This window comes from Sebastes umbrosus, chromosome 17 (assembly GCF_015220745.1).
Source record: "Sebastes umbrosus isolate fSebUmb1 chromosome 17, fSebUmb1.pri, whole genome shotgun sequence".
NCBI lineage: Eukaryota > Metazoa > Chordata > Actinopteri > Perciformes > Sebastidae > Sebastes > Sebastes umbrosus.
The window spans coordinates 18,277,611-18,294,871 of NC_051285.1; the positions used below are offsets into that span (position 1 = coordinate 18,277,611).

The 17,261-nt window shown below is 36.9% G+C and overlaps 1 protein-coding gene across 2 annotated transcripts; it reads right to left on the reverse strand.

The window, feature by feature from the left end:
* Positions 1-1,858: 1,858 nt before the first annotated feature.
* On the reverse strand, positions 1,859-16,821 carry LOC119476265 (complement factor B-like). 2 transcript variants are annotated; one of them, XM_037749637.1, is made up of 19 exons: positions 16,757-16,821; positions 16,270-16,334; positions 15,271-15,477; positions 14,998-15,183; positions 14,737-14,913; positions 11,672-11,758; positions 11,258-11,397; positions 9,514-9,658; positions 9,285-9,410; positions 8,697-8,807; positions 8,407-8,541; positions 6,252-6,358; positions 5,763-5,895; positions 5,429-5,567; positions 5,135-5,211; positions 2,914-3,014; positions 2,682-2,811; positions 2,515-2,564; positions 1,859-2,377 (listed from the first exon to the last, which is right to left on the reverse strand). In XM_037749637.1, the coding sequence occupies exons 2-19, from the start codon at positions 16,325-16,327 to the stop codon at positions 2,186-2,188; spliced, it is 2,301 nt and encodes a 766-aa protein (XP_037605565.1). In that variant the 5' UTR covers positions 16,328-16,334; positions 16,757-16,821; the 3' UTR covers positions 1,859-2,185. The 2 variants fall into 2 exon arrangements, with proteins under 2 accessions (XP_037605565.1, XP_037605566.1); XM_037749638.1 differs by having other exon boundaries at positions 16,769-16,818.
* Between the last annotated feature and the right edge of the window lie 440 nt (positions 16,822-17,261).

Here is a 17,261-nt window from a genome sequence, read left to right on the forward strand (position 1 = left end):
TAAAAGCGTTTTGATGAAACCTTTTAAGTGCTGTAGTAATTCTTTAAGTCATGTCTTTTTTATGTAGTTTTGGAAAAGGTCTTAGAAAAGGAAATTGGTCATTGGTAATGCATAAACCGTGCGTCATGCAAATTATGATAACATTTCTACTTCAAATATAAATCACTTTTTTCCTAAATAAAGGTTGCTTATTCCATTCCTGCATAGAGGCAATGAGCAATTTGGAACTTACAAAATATATAAGCCTGCATTATTATGTAAATTAGTTATACTGAAATATCTTCACTTTTATATAAGCAAAGCCAGCCGTAGAGCAGCTTCAACAGGACACACTGCACTTGTCTGGACTGTGGCCGTGCTGCTACGCCCATCTACTGTATTTGGGAAGACTCTCTCACTGACTCTTCCTCACACTGGTGCCAATTCATGAGAGATTTATGACGTCAGTGGTTGTCATTTACGGGAGCTGATGTCTGGTTCGTGCGTTTGTTTGGTCAAGTTGTGACTTGCGCAAACTTGGAACTCATCGGCTATCAGTCTGAGGACAGATAAGCCTCTGGGGTCTAGGGGCTATATTTTTCGGATATATGGGCCAGGACTTCCTTTTCCGTGCGCTGCTCATTGTATACAGTAGCAACTTGAGACACAAGACTGGAGTATACGACCGGATTGTTTCACAAGTAGCCTGTTTACAAGCTAATTTTAGACCTATAAAAAGCTAAATCATCGTCAAACAATAGCTGGTGGGTTCCCAGATTGCATTTCGGCCAATGTGTTCCACCTCTTTTGCTCTCCACACGGACTGTTTACCTGCATTCAACCAAAACCTGCTTGAACGTGATTGGTCAATACTACTCGGACAACAAACAGAAACTTTCCAGTACCAAAAATCTTGTCCCATTGCCTACCGATTCTTCATGTAAATGCTGAATCTGTTTATAGAGATTATGACTTGTGTGTCATCTGGTCAAAGTGAATATTTAAATCTGTCATTATTTAAATCTGCAGTAGGCAGAATGTTTTTTGAATCATTGGGCAAAAAATCCATAATAACCTTTCAGCATATTGTAATTCAAGTGTTCTGAGAGAAAACTAGACTTCTGCACCTCGTCATGGCTCTGTTTTCAGGCTTTAAAAAATCGAGAGCGTTCCTATTGGCTGTTCATTCAACAGAGGCAGCTGTCGATCACTCGCGAACTCCAATCAAACGGTCAAACTAGGCAGCGCTGATCAAATATGAATCGATATTCTGTTACAGTAATGCCTATTTCTTGTCTCAAATGTTTTAAGAAACATCTTGTAGTGTACTGTTTAGCAGTAGAATGAGAAAGTTTGCTCTGGCTGATATCAACATGGCGGCCGGGTCACAAACTTTCTCATTTTACAGCTAAACAGTAAACATGATTTTTTTTAGATTACCTGTCTCATCCACTACTGTTTTATAAAAATATCTTTTTTGAATCTATTTGCTCCAATTCTCCCCACTACAGCTTTAAGCTCCATGTTTGGTTTTGCTGTGATGGTCCAAGATCGAGGCAATATGGATAAAATCTCCATCACAGTATGGGTTATTTATTTCATATTAGGTAATTTCATTAGTATTATTTCATTTTGGAAGATCTAATAACTGTTTATGGATAAAATAGACAGACAGGAATGTCAGTTTTAGCTGATCCATTGAATTTACTAACTCATAAATAAAAGTAAATTATCACAATGATAAAGAATCATATAAATACTCAATATTGCCATAAAGCAGTTCTGCTAATTGTTTTGCAACTGTATATACTGTCACATCGCTAACCCTGATCCAGGGTATTAACCATTTGAATTAGCTTCTCTTCAAAAACATCAAGACAAAGTTTTAGACTTATTTATTAACTTCTTCTTTACATCGTAATTGACCACTGACAATACTGAATAAATGATGATAAAGTACAGCTATTGCATGACTGTAATTGTGCATTTTGAGAATGGGTGATGTCTTTTTTTGAGCATGTGTATGTATGTATGCTTTTGATGAGAAAACGTTATCTTAAAATTTTATATTTTTCATTATGAACGCACAAAACAAAAATTCAGCATCAATCAGCAAAACAAAATACAAGCCAGTGTTTTTAAACATACAGTATACACAGATCATATAACAAAAATGGCAAAAGAAATCACAGTATGCAAATATCTTTCACTCATCAATACACTCCTCCAAAAACTCAAGTGGTGCGTAGTCATCCTGGGTTTCATTTCCAAGTATCGATTTGAGAAAAGGGACAACTCTGAAAAGATTGATATGGAAATCTCTGGAGGTCTCAACTGACTCGACGACGCCACCACCCGACTTGCACAAATCCGTGGTTCCCCAGCTGACCAGTGCAACCTGTGAAAGAAACCGTTGGTTAATTTACATGGTCAACAAGAACTCAAATGGTCAAATTACATTATATCATTTATTTCAGTGGAGTTGTATTTTCTTTTTGATATCAGGTGGACACGTGGAAAAGAAGGTTGGTTTACCTGTATCGTGCGATGCTCATAGTTCTTGAACACAGCACCTCCAGAGTCACCTGTCCCAACAAACACACACACATGGTTACACCCAAAATAATGGGCCTCAGTTACTGGTCTGCACCAATGTTACTCATGTTTTAGTATATAAAATGCATGTAATAGAAGGAACATACCGTTACATGCTATATGATCTCTGAAAGGAGTCAGACCGCCAGTGCACAGGAAGTTATCAGTCACAGCAACCTTTGGATTCGTCGTTGTTATGCCTGGTGCCTGTAGTGCATGTTTGATGCACTCGTCTCTCTGCATTGGTGAGTTGGAAGAAGAAGCATAGCTCAAAGTGACTTTTAGGGTTGGAGTGAATAATGAAGAAAGCATGCAGGCACTCAGTAATTTAAAACTCACATTATCGCCAAGCTTAGCGTGGGCATCTTTTTCATCTACCGTGGTTCCTTTCTTGGTCAGGAAAGTGAGTCTTTCAAGATGATTCTTCAACAGAATCTGCTCTGTATTTAGAAAATACAAAAATACACTAAATTGTACTGGAGGCTCAAGAGAAATTTTTAACTGCAAGGCCATTAAATTGACAGTAGACAGTAGTAAGACATATTTTACATGAATAGGAAATATTAAGTATTTATTTCTTATTTTTGTTTGTTTTGTTAATATATCTGTTAGAATATAATCATACTCAGATCTTACTTTGTTTTATAATACTAGGACTAACTACATCTACACTGCATTGCAAGAACACTTTATTTTAAGCTTTTAAGTTACATGCAGAGACTGTTAATAAGAAGTGTCTGTAATCACCGTGACCATTGATTTGTGGACTGCCGTTTTGAAACCTCAAAGTCCGCATTTTGGCCGTCGCCATCTTGACTTTTTGCAACCAGAAATGACACGAGAGTGTGGAGCTAAGTACAACCGAACGCTGAATAAGACATTTGTAGGTGACCAAAATGTTATAATTTACTTTCATGAACTGAAAACACACTGTGAAAGGGTTAAAGTTGTGAGACGAAAACATGGACAACTCCCAGTCAATCAAAAGGTAGCCACACCTTAAAGCATACTCTGCTTTATGGTCTATTTGACTCTAAATGGGACCATAATTTACTAAATGAACATCATGCTGTATTGAAGAAGACTTGAAACTAGCGATTGAGACCGTAAACTCATGTTTACAATGTTTACTGAGGTAATAAATCAAGTGAGAAGTAGGGTCATTTTCTCATTGACTTCTATACAATCAGACTTCTTTTTGCAACCAGAGGAGTTGCCCCCTGCTGGCCATAAGAGAGAATGCAAGTTTAAGGCACTTCCACAATGGCTTCACTTTTCAGACCCGGAGGTTGCCCACTGGTTACATGTCTTGTATTGATCATCAAGTGGTGGGAATGCAGATTTGTTTCCTGGGACATGCAGCTTTAGCCTCAGTCTTTTAGGACCTAGATCAAGTATATAGCCTTCAAATGCATATTTAGGACCCCTTTTACAAGATTCTTGTTTTAAAACGAGTCAGCTGGAAGAATTAAAAAGTAATCTAGAAACTGCATTTTCAACCAACTTATGGAATTAATATTAGCTTAATTAGCTAGTTAACTACAGCTGATAAAATCTGCTAATGACAGTTCGTATTTTAACCGACAACATTGACATTGATATATATGAGAAGCCTGCTTTGTCTACCTCTGTCTTAAATTAAGGACCAAGTGTTTCAAAAAATTACTAAAATGTTTCAGTGGTAAATCTAAACTGCATATGTGTCATGCCAGAGTGGAAAGCTTGACAGACGTAGCAACAACACTAACTAAAAGGTGCGGGGCTTAGTGGTCAATTGTGGTTAATTTAGAAACTGCCAGAATCAATTTAAACTAGGGCTGTCAATCGATTAAAATAATAATAATAATAATAATAATAATCGTGATCAATCGCAAATTTAACACTCTTATCAACATGGGAGTGGACAAATATGCTTGCTTTATGCCAATGTATGTATATATTTATAATTGGAAATCAATTAACAACACAAAACAATGACAAATATTGTCCAGAAACCCTCACAGGTACTGGGTTTAGCATAAAAAATATGCTCAAATTATAACATGGCAAACTCAAGCCCAACAGGCAACAACAGCTGTCAGTGTGTCAGTGTGATGACTTGACTATGACTTGCCCAGAACTGCATGTGATTATCATAGAGGGCATGTCTGTAAAGGGGAGACTCGTGGGACCCATAGAACCCATTTTCATTCGCATAACTCGAAGTCAGATGTCAAAGGACCCCTTTGAAAATGGCCGTGCCAGTTTTTCCTCACCAAAATGTAGTGTAAATTTGGAGCGTTATCTAACCTCCTTTGCAACAAGCTAGTATGACATGGTTGATACCAATGGATTCCTTAGATTTAGTTTCATATGATGCCATTATCTTCACTCTAGCTTTAAAACTGAGCCCACTACAACCTAAAAATCAACAGTTGCGTGAATGTGTTAAAGAAATTAGTGACGTTAGAATTAATTTGCGTTAACGCGGTATTATCTAATTTTAACAGCCCTAATTTAAACAGTAAGATAAGCATTTTTTGTATTTATGTGTTACATCATGTTGGTGGAGTTATCTCACCTTGTTCCTTGCAGGTGGATTTGCCAACCAGTTTCAGAGCATCACTGGTCCCCTGGGCGCCAGGTATGCAAATAGGTCTGAACGAGACACCAAAAACAATTTAACATGGAGAGGATGATGTTCCAAGTGAACAACTTTTGAGCCAGAATATTTATTTATAAGAATGCATTACATATGTAACATCTGTTTGTGTGTGTGTGTGTGTGTGTGTGTTATTGTTTTATTAATAAACCCCCAGGCAGGAATGAGAATGTAACATCATTCATCCAAGTATGAGTGTTTGTAAGTTCTCACCTAACAGCACTGGAGATCTGAACATCTTCCTCCAGTTGGATGAGAGCCACATCATAGTCATAGAATTCCTTCACGCCATCATCCACTTTAGCTTTATTATTGTACTGCGGGTGTATTTTGAAAATTTTAACTTTTTTCACTGTAAAAGAGAAACAATCAAGTGTTTGTATTATTGGTGCTGTCATCAGTAGCGGATAGCAGGTACATTTAGTCAAAATAAGGTTAGGTTTTGACCTCAAAACTTACGAAATTTGGATACTAAAGTGCCATTTTACCATGTTCACATAAGTGGCATAAGCAAACAAACAGATGCTAAATAAGCATTTATCATTACCTCTTCCCTGTCCATCATCAATCTCAACTTTGACGTGTTCAGGTAAATCTCCAAATTTGAAGCAGTGAGCAGCAGTCAAGATAAACTGCGGGGTCACCAGAGAGCCGATGCAGTTATTTGGCAATCCTTCATTCTTAAGTATTAAAAGGGAAATACATATATAAAATAGTTTATAATATATAGAGTAACACCACTGTAAAAAACAACAATAACATCAACAACAACAACATGGCGGTACATAATTAGCAAACAGTTTTTCATGAAATCCTACATCTGAAGGTCTGACTCCACTGTGGTGTAACTATGCCAAATATCTCTGAATAACAGTTATTTTCCTCAGTGGAAAAGAATATTCCTCTGATTTTACTGATAGCTGTGGTCAAGTGGAGGTTTTTGGCCATTACCATGCCTAAATCATTATCTAAATGATTGTGATTCTTGCAAATATGTTTCACAGATGAATTATAATTGAAATACTGAAACATTTACCTGGACAGTAATGAACGCCCACCATGGATACCTTTTCCTCTTGATATCTTTTTCTGTTGTGTCATACTCCTTGTGAAGACCACACAGACCCATAACTTCATCTGCATCTGCATAAAAAAAACAAAACCCAACCCAATCAATGTCAGTATAATCAGTATCCAATATAAAGTAAAGGCTCAATGTTATAGCTAAGCGTTACAATCATTATTGAAATGCTTTCCCATGGTGATTTACATTTACAAACAAACACATTGGGAGCAATTTGGGGTTTAGTATCTTGAACCCATTACTTAACATTCATTTATGGTTTTATCCAGAGCAATGTTGAATAAGTTCATTAAACCTCTATAGGAACAAGAGCTAGGTGTCATCAAAAATTGTAAGTGAAAGACATATTTTCATATATATTTTCAAGCTATTCATGATTTTTGTTGGCTTCCACTTGTTCTGCTTTGCACCATTCAAAAGTACAAAATATTGACGTTTAGTAAGAGAAAATGAGGGAATAATAACAACTGCTAGCAGCTATAGGCCTATGAAGCTTTAGCCTACTTGATGTGTGGTGCTTTGAGCTAAATGGGTCGTGTCTAGAAGGTAACCCTCAAATTGTGAAAGATTGCAAAAACTTGCAAAAAACTCTCACGAAACTCGCTGCTTGGCTACGACCTATCCTTAACGTAACCATTCGAGGTCAATGTCTAAACTTAACCATTTTGTGAGAGTTTCGCAATTTGCATGTTACCTTCCAGACACGGCCAGCTAAATGCTAACATTAGCATGGCAGCATGCTCACAATGACAATGCTAACATCCCAATGTTTAGCAGGTATAATGTTGACCATGTTCGCCATGTTCACCATGTTAGTTTAGCATGTTAGCATGATTGCTTATTAGCACTAAACATAATGTGAAGCTGCAGCTGATAATTTGTTTTACATGTTTTTGCTCATAAGCCAAAATAGCTTACTGGACAAATACAAGTTTTAACCTGATGATAGCGCTTGAAAGGTAGGCTATTACAATTCATCATGAGGTGAATGTGTGAACCATAATTTCATGGCAATTCATCCAATAGTTTTCGAGAAATTTACCCTGACCCACAAATGTCAACCAGCTGGTGGCACTGAAGTTAAGTCATGGATCCCCAAAGTTAGTATTATTCATCCTCTGAGGAACATGAATATCTGTACAAAATGTCATGGCAATATTTTTTTTAGATACGTCAGTCTGCACCAAAGACATACATTATAGACCAACATTGTCATCCCTCAATACAGTGGTGGACTCAGGCTGTCTGAGGGGCAGGGGCGAAAAAAAATATAAAAGGGCACCAGCTGCATGTAGTGGGGCACCAGCGTGCAGAACGTTTTCTAACATGTAGGTCAGCCTGTATGACACTGCATCATGTTTTCTCCATTTTAAAGCCACCCTAGAGGGCACTTCATCCCATTTTCTCTACTGGAAGAGCACTCTAGCGGGCCCTTTATCATGTTTTCTCCATTTACGGGCACCCAAGAGGGCACATTATCATGTTTTCTCGACTGAAAGGGAACCCTAGAGGGCACTTTGCCATATTGGAAGTGCATCCTACAAGGCTCTTTATCATGTTTTATTACACGGCTTTGTTGAATACTCGATTCTGATTGGTCAATCACGGCGCTCTATGGTCTGTTATTTCTTTGTAGCAGACCGTTGCTATGTATAACAGACCGTTGCTATGGGCGCAGTTCTAATGTGGGACTCTGGCGGACTGATTTTTTGTCAAATTATTGATTTCTTAAGAAAGTACCAGTGTAAAACACACGTTCAGGTCCAACAATGACCGGCTCGCTGTACATTATCCCTTACTTATCTACCTTAGGGACATCCAAGCGGGCACTTTTGCAGTGTTTTTTTTTGTTTTTTTTTGTTTAACATGGTATCTGCTACATCAGAGGTGTCGAGTTAGGTATCATATAGAGGCACAGATCAAGAGTGATAGTTCTGCCTGTTTTTAAGTACTTTATGAAACAAGAGAACCATTTTTCTGATGATTATATATCTCCTTTGTGTTGAATTAGAGGGTGGAGATACATAGTTGATGTCCAAATAGAATTACACTAATGTGTTACCAGATTCATTCAGCATTCTTCATTCGATTTCAACAGTTGACTTACCAATTATGTCATCAAATGTCTCTTGTAAATTTGTGATGTTCTTCATTCTGAAGTAATGCTGGCCGCCGGTCCCTGCTACAAGGGGCTGCAGGTCGTCATCAAAGATCTCAGCTCCAATGGCAAAAATATAAATGTCTGTAACAGAATGAAACATAACGTTAACAAGCGAAACATTACTCTCTCTCTGTTTAGTTAAAACGTTGTGTTCAAACTGCCAGCTAGGTGTTATTGTATAACAATGAAATGTTACTGACAATATAGCTAGTGTGTGGCTGAATGATGAAACTCACCCAGATATGTTTCTCTTGAATGAGTCTCTTGTTCACCAGTGTGGTTCATGTACACCATGTTCTTTATTTTTGCCACAGTGGGTGCAGGTGATCCGCCCATATTATAAGCACCTGCATTGAAAGAAACCAGTGTGTTAAAATTATGTACAGCAGCTTTATTCAGAATACAGCATTTGCTATTCAAACCTTTTTTTACTGCTTTCAACTTATATTAATGATACTTTATACAACCTGCATATTTATAATTTTAAATCAGTGCTGATTTGATTGCACATACATTTTAAATCAAGGGACGTAGCAGCAGTTGGAACATAGTAAAGTGGTGAATTAATGAACATTAAAGGAATAATCTGACATTTTGGGAATATACATTTATTTGCTTTCTTGCTGGATGAGAAGATTGATACAGCTTTCACTGTATGAGTGGTATCAATCTTCTCATCTAACTATAAGCAATCAAGCAAATAAGAGGGTTTTCTAAAATGACAAACTATTCCTTTAAATAATTGTAACATGAATATTTAGATTCAAAATTAGAAAGAAATTGGCAGCTTCACTGCTGAAGTTATTAAAAGTGGCTGAAATTACCATCTGTAAAAGTGATAATGACGTGACGATGTTCCTTAAAACCCTCTCCAACTTGTCGCTTTATAATAGCCATTCGTTCCAAGAATCTACTAAAGACGAGGTTCAGATCTGTTCCAGTGTTTCTGTCTTTGAGTCAAAACACACACACACACACACACACAGTAAAACATAGATCAAGCTGTGTATTAAAACAGTATTTCCAACTATGTCTCGGATTTATTTAACTCACCGTCTATTTTAAATTCATCCAATTTAGCCGTGATGGCGCTTAGCGTTATTTTTTTATCCAAAAAATCAAGAATGTTGACAACTTCAACTATTTCAGAAGAGAAAAAGATGATTTCATAGTTTGGAGACACGGTAAAGGATGAAATCTGCGGAGACATAAAGCAAATCAGTGTAAATACAAGGTGGATGATCTTTAGTATTGTATGAACTTTTGACACAACTTTGTAAACACATGCAAACTGCTGTGAAACATTTTGTCGATGCGACACCTCCTTATGTATCAAACTGCTTATGGTTGTTATTTTGTTGAGTAATTGATTCATTTATCAGCGGAAAGAGAACCCTGTAGTATGCATTGACAACAAGCCAAGGGACTCGGGCCAAGAAGTATCAGTCAAGATTATGACGTGTAATTCATAATGCAATTTACTTCTAATGGGCTGTTGTGCTGGCAGCCAAATGGGGTGAGATTATGGTTGTACATGTCATATGCACAGTGTGCTAAATGTGCTTCTAAAAGTGTGTCACACAACGTAAAATGCTTCATATGTCAGCTCACAGCAAATATATGATACAATTTTTGACTTTAGATAGTGAAATCCACTACTCCAAATTAGTATTCCCTTAGCAAAAATAAGTTTATTCAAGTGTGCTATTAGTATACTTCTTTTAAACTTAAAATAAGAGAGTATACTTGATGTACTTATCAGAGATATACTTAACAAAAGTATACATAAGTTTACTTGGCTCATACTGACAAGGATACAGAAAAGTCTAAGTATACTTGGCTTATACTGACAAGTATACAGAAAAGTCAAAGTATACTTGGCTCATACTGACAAGTATGCAGAAAAGTCTAAGTATACTTAGCTTACACAGACAAGTATACATAAAAGTATTAGTATACTTGGCTTATACTGACAAGTATACAGAAAAGTCGAAGTATACTTGGCTTATAGGCCTACTTGTACTTAATCCTTTGATGGAGATATACTTAAGAAAAGTATAATTAAGTATTGTTGCGTTACAGGCCTACAGAAAGGTATACTGGCTAGTAGTTGTGCTTACTTTTTGATAGAGTAGCATATTAATGTTACTCGGTGCATTATTATGAAATGTTATATCATCCTGCTTTTTTCAAAATAATAATTACTATTTCAAAATGAAACTAAAAAGGTTTTTTTTTCAAAATAAAATATGCTGCTTTTTTATACTTAACAACATAATTTTCTCCAAATTACCATTTCATAATAGAATATTTCATCACAAAGTCTTAGTATTTAGAGTAGAGTATATGGGCAAAAAAATACTTCTAATTAATACTTTAAAGTCCATCAATATCTACATGACTTTTCTGAACCATATGTAATACTGTGGCTTCCTCTGCCATGCCCAGTACAAACTCTATCATTTTATTCCTTAAGTGATTGATCAAATGTCCAGAGTATTCACACTAGCTGCTATATTTCTAACATGTTTTAACAACTCAGCAGATTCATTGCCAGCATCCATCAGTCACCCCAATGTGCATCCCACAATCAGCAAAAACAATCTGACATCTCCAGTCGCAGCACAATGTTGCTGACCGTTTGCAAATTCAGCATATTGTTAGTGAGGCTATTCTGTGGCGATCGCCCTCTCCATTAAAAAAAAGACTGTAAAATTACATTATTAACATATACCGATGTATCATTTTGTATAAATCGTACTTACTTTTAATCGAGAGGAAGCTGTTTGTTTCTTACCTTTGAAATAAGTTTTGTGATAGCATCTCTTGCTTTATTGACGTGTTCCTCTTCGATGCTCTCAGAAATATCCACTGCGATATAGATGTTGAGTGTCCCATTTTTTGAAATCCTGATTTTTCTCCCCTCCTGTGTGTCATCTGAGCAATCCACAACAAACACTGTTATTGTGCCATACACATAACATATTCATATGTAATTCTTTCTATAGAGAAATAATTATAATGGAAAAAAGACAGTGGTTATATTGATATATACAGAGCGTAGGTATTATGGCTTAGAGAGGGTTGAGTTTTGATGGAGTAACTAAAAAGTAGGATCAATTATTTACTTAAATATGCTGTAATAGCAAAAATGATCATATAGCATTGCTATTAAATAATGTTAATAATCAGATTACTTCCAGGAACTTACCGATGGGCTCTAAAGTGGTGAGGCTGTCTTTGATTGCGCTGCCAAATGCCTCTGAAACCTCCAAAGAAGTGTCATATGTGTGTCTGTCTGCAAGAAGCAAACACCACATAAACAGAAGTTTGTAATGTAAATGTAAAGAAAAAGCAAGTAAAAGAACTCGCCACAGAGACTAGGGTTCAATTCTCAGTAGTTTCAGGCGGCGTTTAAAAGTGGGAAGCTGGTGAGGGATCATGTCCTTTACTTTCTTTGCTAAGTGTGGAGATCCAACCTGCCTGTTGATAGGACATGATCCCCAACTGGCTTCCCACCAGTGACCAGGTGGCTGCATTTTAGAAAGGGCAAGACTAGCGGTACAAAACCAGAACTTGTCGAAAAGTGAATACTGTATACAAAATTCAAGAGTTCACAGCTAGTAGGATAATTTGGGGCCGGGTCATGCTCGATCAGAACGATTACGTACAAATTCAACAGAAATCAAATGTGTTTATAGTTGTTCCAAATGGCTATACTTGAAGGTGGAATGAGAAGCCAGCCATCCAGCCAACTCAATGTGTATCAGAGGAACATGAAAGTCTGCACCCTCCCCAGACCAACAATGTTACAGGTCGCAGCAACAAGGACCAGAGTGTGAAGCTAGTTGGCCGTTACAAATAGAGAGAAATGGTTATTTTTGTGCTACGCATGTTGTTACTCTCAGGTTTGAACATTTAGATCATCATATTTTACCTTTACTTCTTAAAGGGCAACTACACCCATTTTCAAAATTCATACATGTTATTCCTATGGTCTAAAACAGTCCAAAATATATTAGTAAACATGAACAACTCTCTCCCAAATCCAAAAACTAGAGTGCTAAAACTCAAAATTGTGATGTCATAGGATATTAAGTGTGGAGCTGCTCCATGGACAATGAATGGGAGACTGATTTTGTGGACCGACAGAATATTTGTTTTCTTTTTTACACCCAAATGAGCTTTATTCTGTTGTAGTGTTGTCAGTTGTGAAAATGTTCCCATATACTCAGAACATTCCTCTGGGTGCTCACACTGGGAGTGTGATGACGGGGTCCAACAAACACAAGGTTTTCATCCAGGACACCGCTGTTCGTGTCCCTTGCGTCACGTAACAATCAGCTGTTCGTTCATGTCCCGTGTTCACAATGTTCAGTGTCATTTTCACTGTACAAACGTAGTAGTTTTAAGCCCAACCATGTTGTTTTTTCCTAAACCTATTTTTAGCATGTGTTTACTGCGACCAAAAAGTGATGGCGAGGGGCCTGACAAAGTTTCAGTAGGCTATATGATGAGTTAGGATGAGAACGCGTTGGGTGGGCAGGTGGGTTTTAAGCGGTTAAAGGTGGTTGACCAAGGTATTGACATGACTTTAAACCTAAAAACTGTTTCATGTAAGCAAGGAATATTGCTTCACCTGGCCTGTTTACCACAGAGAGTGACTCAGCTGTCTGAGTCACAGTGACATTTACTGATTTACTGACTGTCATCTAAAAACTGAAGGATTAATAAATTAAAAGAAACATGTTGCACATTAGTTATAACTTTTGACCCTTACAAAAAAGAAGTATACTTCAAGTTTATTTTATGAAGTAAACTTAAGTACAGTTCAAGTATATAATCCCAAGTATACTTTATGTAATAAGTATACTAATATCAAAGTACTAGTAATATACTTGTAAGTGTACTACTTGAATACTTCTTTAGTTCAAATTGGCCCACTCTTTAGTTTATAAAATTATACCTTTAAAGCTGAAGTAGGCGAGATTGGATTTGGATTATTTTTATAAAAAGGTTGCTATATTCAGATAGTAGTACATGTAATAGGTAACCTGAAAAAAAATCATGTGCTTCTGTGTCCTCCGGTGCTCCTAATGGCATCTGCAAGATTTCACAGACCGGAGGAAAACAAGCAGTAAGAGCTGATCTGAGGTCTACTGTCCATCTACTGTCTATGAGAGCCGTCTGTCAATCATTTACGAACTCCAACCAAACGGTCAAACTAGGCAGCGCTGATCAAATATGAATCAATATTATGTTACGTTAATGCCTATTTCTCGCCTCAAATGTTTTCAGAATCATCTTGTAATGCACGGTTTAGTTGTAAAATGAGAAAGTTTGTGACGCGGCAGCCATGATGAGATCTCTTGAAGGAACGCCAAGTACCGGTCACATGACTGGAGCACAGCCAATAGGAATGCTCTCTCTCACACTTTTTAGTTTATGAATGTACACATTAAACTATACTCTCAGTAAACTACCTGTTTAATAGTTTTTATTGCAAGTATACTTGTAAGTTTTCTTTAAGTGAACTTATAGTACTTAGCCAAATATACTTTAACTTTTTTTCTGTAAACTTTTAGTAGAAGCCAAGTACACTTGGACTTTTCTGTATACTTACTGTTGTACTGTCGGTATAAGCTAAGTATAATTAAGTATAATTTAGTTTCAGTATAAACCAAGTATACTTAGACTTCTTTTCTGTATACTTGTCAGTATAAGCCAAGTATACTTAGACTTTTCTGTATACTTGTTGGTATAAGCTAAGTATACTTAAGTATAATTTAGTTTCAGTATAAACCAAGTATACTTAGACTTCTTTTCTGTATACTTGTCAGTATAAGCCAAGTATACTTAGACTTTTCTGTATACTTGTTGGTATAAGCTAAGTATACTTAAGTATAATTTAGTTTCAGTATAAAAAAGTATACTTAGACTTTTCTGCATACTTGTCAGTATGAGCCAAGTATACTTAGACTTTTCTGTATACTTGTCTGTATAAGCCAAGTATACTTATGTAATATGTATACTTTTGTAAAATATATCACTGATAAGTACATAAAAAGTAAACTGAAGGCATACTCTTTTATTTTAAGTTTAAAAGAAGTATACTACTAGCACATTTAAATAAACTTCTTTTTAGTAAGGGAAGTGTAAATTAATTTGACAAGTTCTTTTGCAGGTGTGTATATTGACTCCAAGCAGAACTTTTCATGGCAAATCTTTGATCAAATGACCCATAATGTTAACAGTTTTTGTAGGTATCTGTCTTACAGTAGCATGCTGGCTCTTTGCCCGTCCACTGGCCGTTCTCCTGACACACTCTCTCACTGGACCCCACCAGAAACAGGTTGCTATTGCAGGTGTATTTCACTTTGTCGTCAATCCCAAATATGTTCCCTGTTCTGGAGGCGCCAGCTGGGATACCAGGATCAGCACAATCGTTCCCTGCTGTGATAACAAAGAGACATAACATGAGTCATAAAACAGTCACCAGAGAGGATGTACCTGAGTAGATGGCTGTTCAGGACTTACTGTCACGGCTACAGATGGGAGTAAAGCCACTCCACTTCCCGTTTGGTAAGCACACACGTTTGGACGAGCCTCGCATTGTGTATCCAGAGTAGCACTCGTACGCGGTCTCATTGTCCACAAAGTACTTCTCCTGAGGAGGGGAGACGTTTCCGTATAGCAGCACATTGGGGTCAGGGCATTCAACAACTGCAAAACAAAAGGATCTGAGTTATTATGTAGAGCAGGCAGCCTGAGGCAACGTCAGAAACATCATCATCATCATCATCACTCACCCCCTGCATCTCTGAGGTGAAAATCTTTTGGGTGCTGGTCTCCAGGAGCCATTACGCTGGCACAGGCGGGTCAGAGAGGGGAATGGATAGTAGCCCTCAGGACAGTGGTAGACCAACATGCTGTCTGTAGTCAGCTGTTTAGTCAGTGTGTAATGACCGCCTTCAATTTCCATTTTCTCCTCCATGCAGTCACAACGAACTTCACCTCCTGAAAAATAAAAGACCGTTTTGGGGGCATGGAGGTGTAGCACGTACTTCTAAGATTAGGCATTAGGCAATTGTTTTCACAAGCTGCCCCTTTAACATGTAGGTCTCTATTGCTGCATTGTTTAAAAGTTAATATATGTACATGTGCGCTTAAGATACTCGTTGTTTTACTGTCTCTGTGTGTGGTTTAGTCTTGACCTGTTTATTCTGTAATGTTATGTTATTTTATTTTGTGTGTTGTTTTAGTCTATTACTGTTTATTCTTCCATTGTCACTATGTGAGTCTGTTTTGTGGACCGACCCCAGGAAGACTAGCTGCCACAATGCTGTAGCTAATGGGGAGTCTACTAAACTAAACTAAACTAAACCGTAATACTTTGACCGTACTATCAATATTAACTGCTGTTGACACTATGGGGAAAACTAAATTTACTGTTTATAAACAGCACATATTAGGAACATGAAATAATCTTATTTCAAGAAAATAAACTGGCAACAAAATCAACCTGAGCAAAAACTGATAATCCATTTTATAGTAACTGTTTCAGAAAAAAACATTCTGACTGGAGACAAAGCATTGGATGTATTTGTCCACTACCCTTTTACTTAAATAATGTTTTCAGTAGCAATTGCTGATTGCCATATGCTATTGACCTATTAAACATAACTGTTTTAAAAAGTCTGTGAATTATTTCAAAAATGTTCTTATTATGTCCAACTATGTTACAAAAACTCAGCGGGACTTTTAAAATGACATATAAAGCATATATCTTCTAATGTAAAAGTAGCTCACCCAAACAGAGGAGACATGAAACTGCAGTAAGCCAACTCCAGTGGACTGAAAATCCCATGGTGAACCTTAAAATGGGGAACAATATAAAAATGAGAGGATTTTGCAGGAGCCGTACATTTATTTCAAAGAAGACGGTGATGTTCAGAAAAAGGGACGGATTAACAAAGAACATCCTGGTACTTATTAACTTCATGACAAATAAAAGGAAATCAATAGTGTGTGTGTCATAGAAAATATCCAAACATATTCTCACAAATGTGTAACATTGCATTAGACCCTAATAGCAGGGAGATTCAAATAATTCAGTTTCAATCAACTTGACTAATGTAGAAATAAAGGACTTTTAGTTAACTATATAGTAATAACTGGCAGTACTTTTTGAATATCAACACTCATAAAAAGGAAAAGAACAAATCTTAGGTTTCTACTCCCAATACTTGACACTTTTCCTAAAAGCCTCTAAATAAATAAATAAATAAATACATACAGTTCAGGTTACCTGTTCCTTCTGAGTGTTGAAGTCCAAATCCCTCTGTTTTGTGTGTCCTGACCTTAAGTAGGCCAATTTTGGTCCTGGATTTTCCGCCATGTGTACACACACGGTCACATGTTTCATTAAAAAAACAGAGTAATTGGGAAACCAAGACAAATACAAACATTTGCTTCATCATTTCCCGAAACCTGCAGGCACTGATAAGCACTGCTTATTGACACATTGATTAAGTTATTGATTGAACAGCCCGTTATACCAGACTGGTTTAACTGTAGCTCTCCCTGACCCATAGAGTCATTTTTCTGACTCCAACTTCATTAATTTGTTCAGCCACTTACTCAGTCAGCAGACTTATTTGGAAATAATATTTGTTGACCACTTACATTTATCTACTTTCTGTCCAATATGTCAATTTTACACTCCACATAATCTAATAGGCTGATTACTGTGAAATTGACACATTCAAGAGTTTCCACCCTTTGACCCAACTGTCTCTCCT

Bases quoted from the DNA above. Each gene is read 5' to 3' on its own strand.
- LOC119476265 (XM_037749637.1), bottom strand. From the start codon at position 16,327: ATGGGATTTTCAGTCCACTGGAGTTGGCTTACTGCAGTTTCATGTCTC. The intron at 5,896-6,251 runs GTAAATGTTTCA...TTAATACTTAAG, and splicing joins GGGCGTTCATTACTGTCCAG to AATGAAGGATTGCCAAATAA. The intron at 2,378-2,514 runs GTAAACCAACCT...TTTCTTTCACAG, and splicing joins ATGAGCATCGCACGATACAG to GTTGCACTGGTCAGCTGGGG.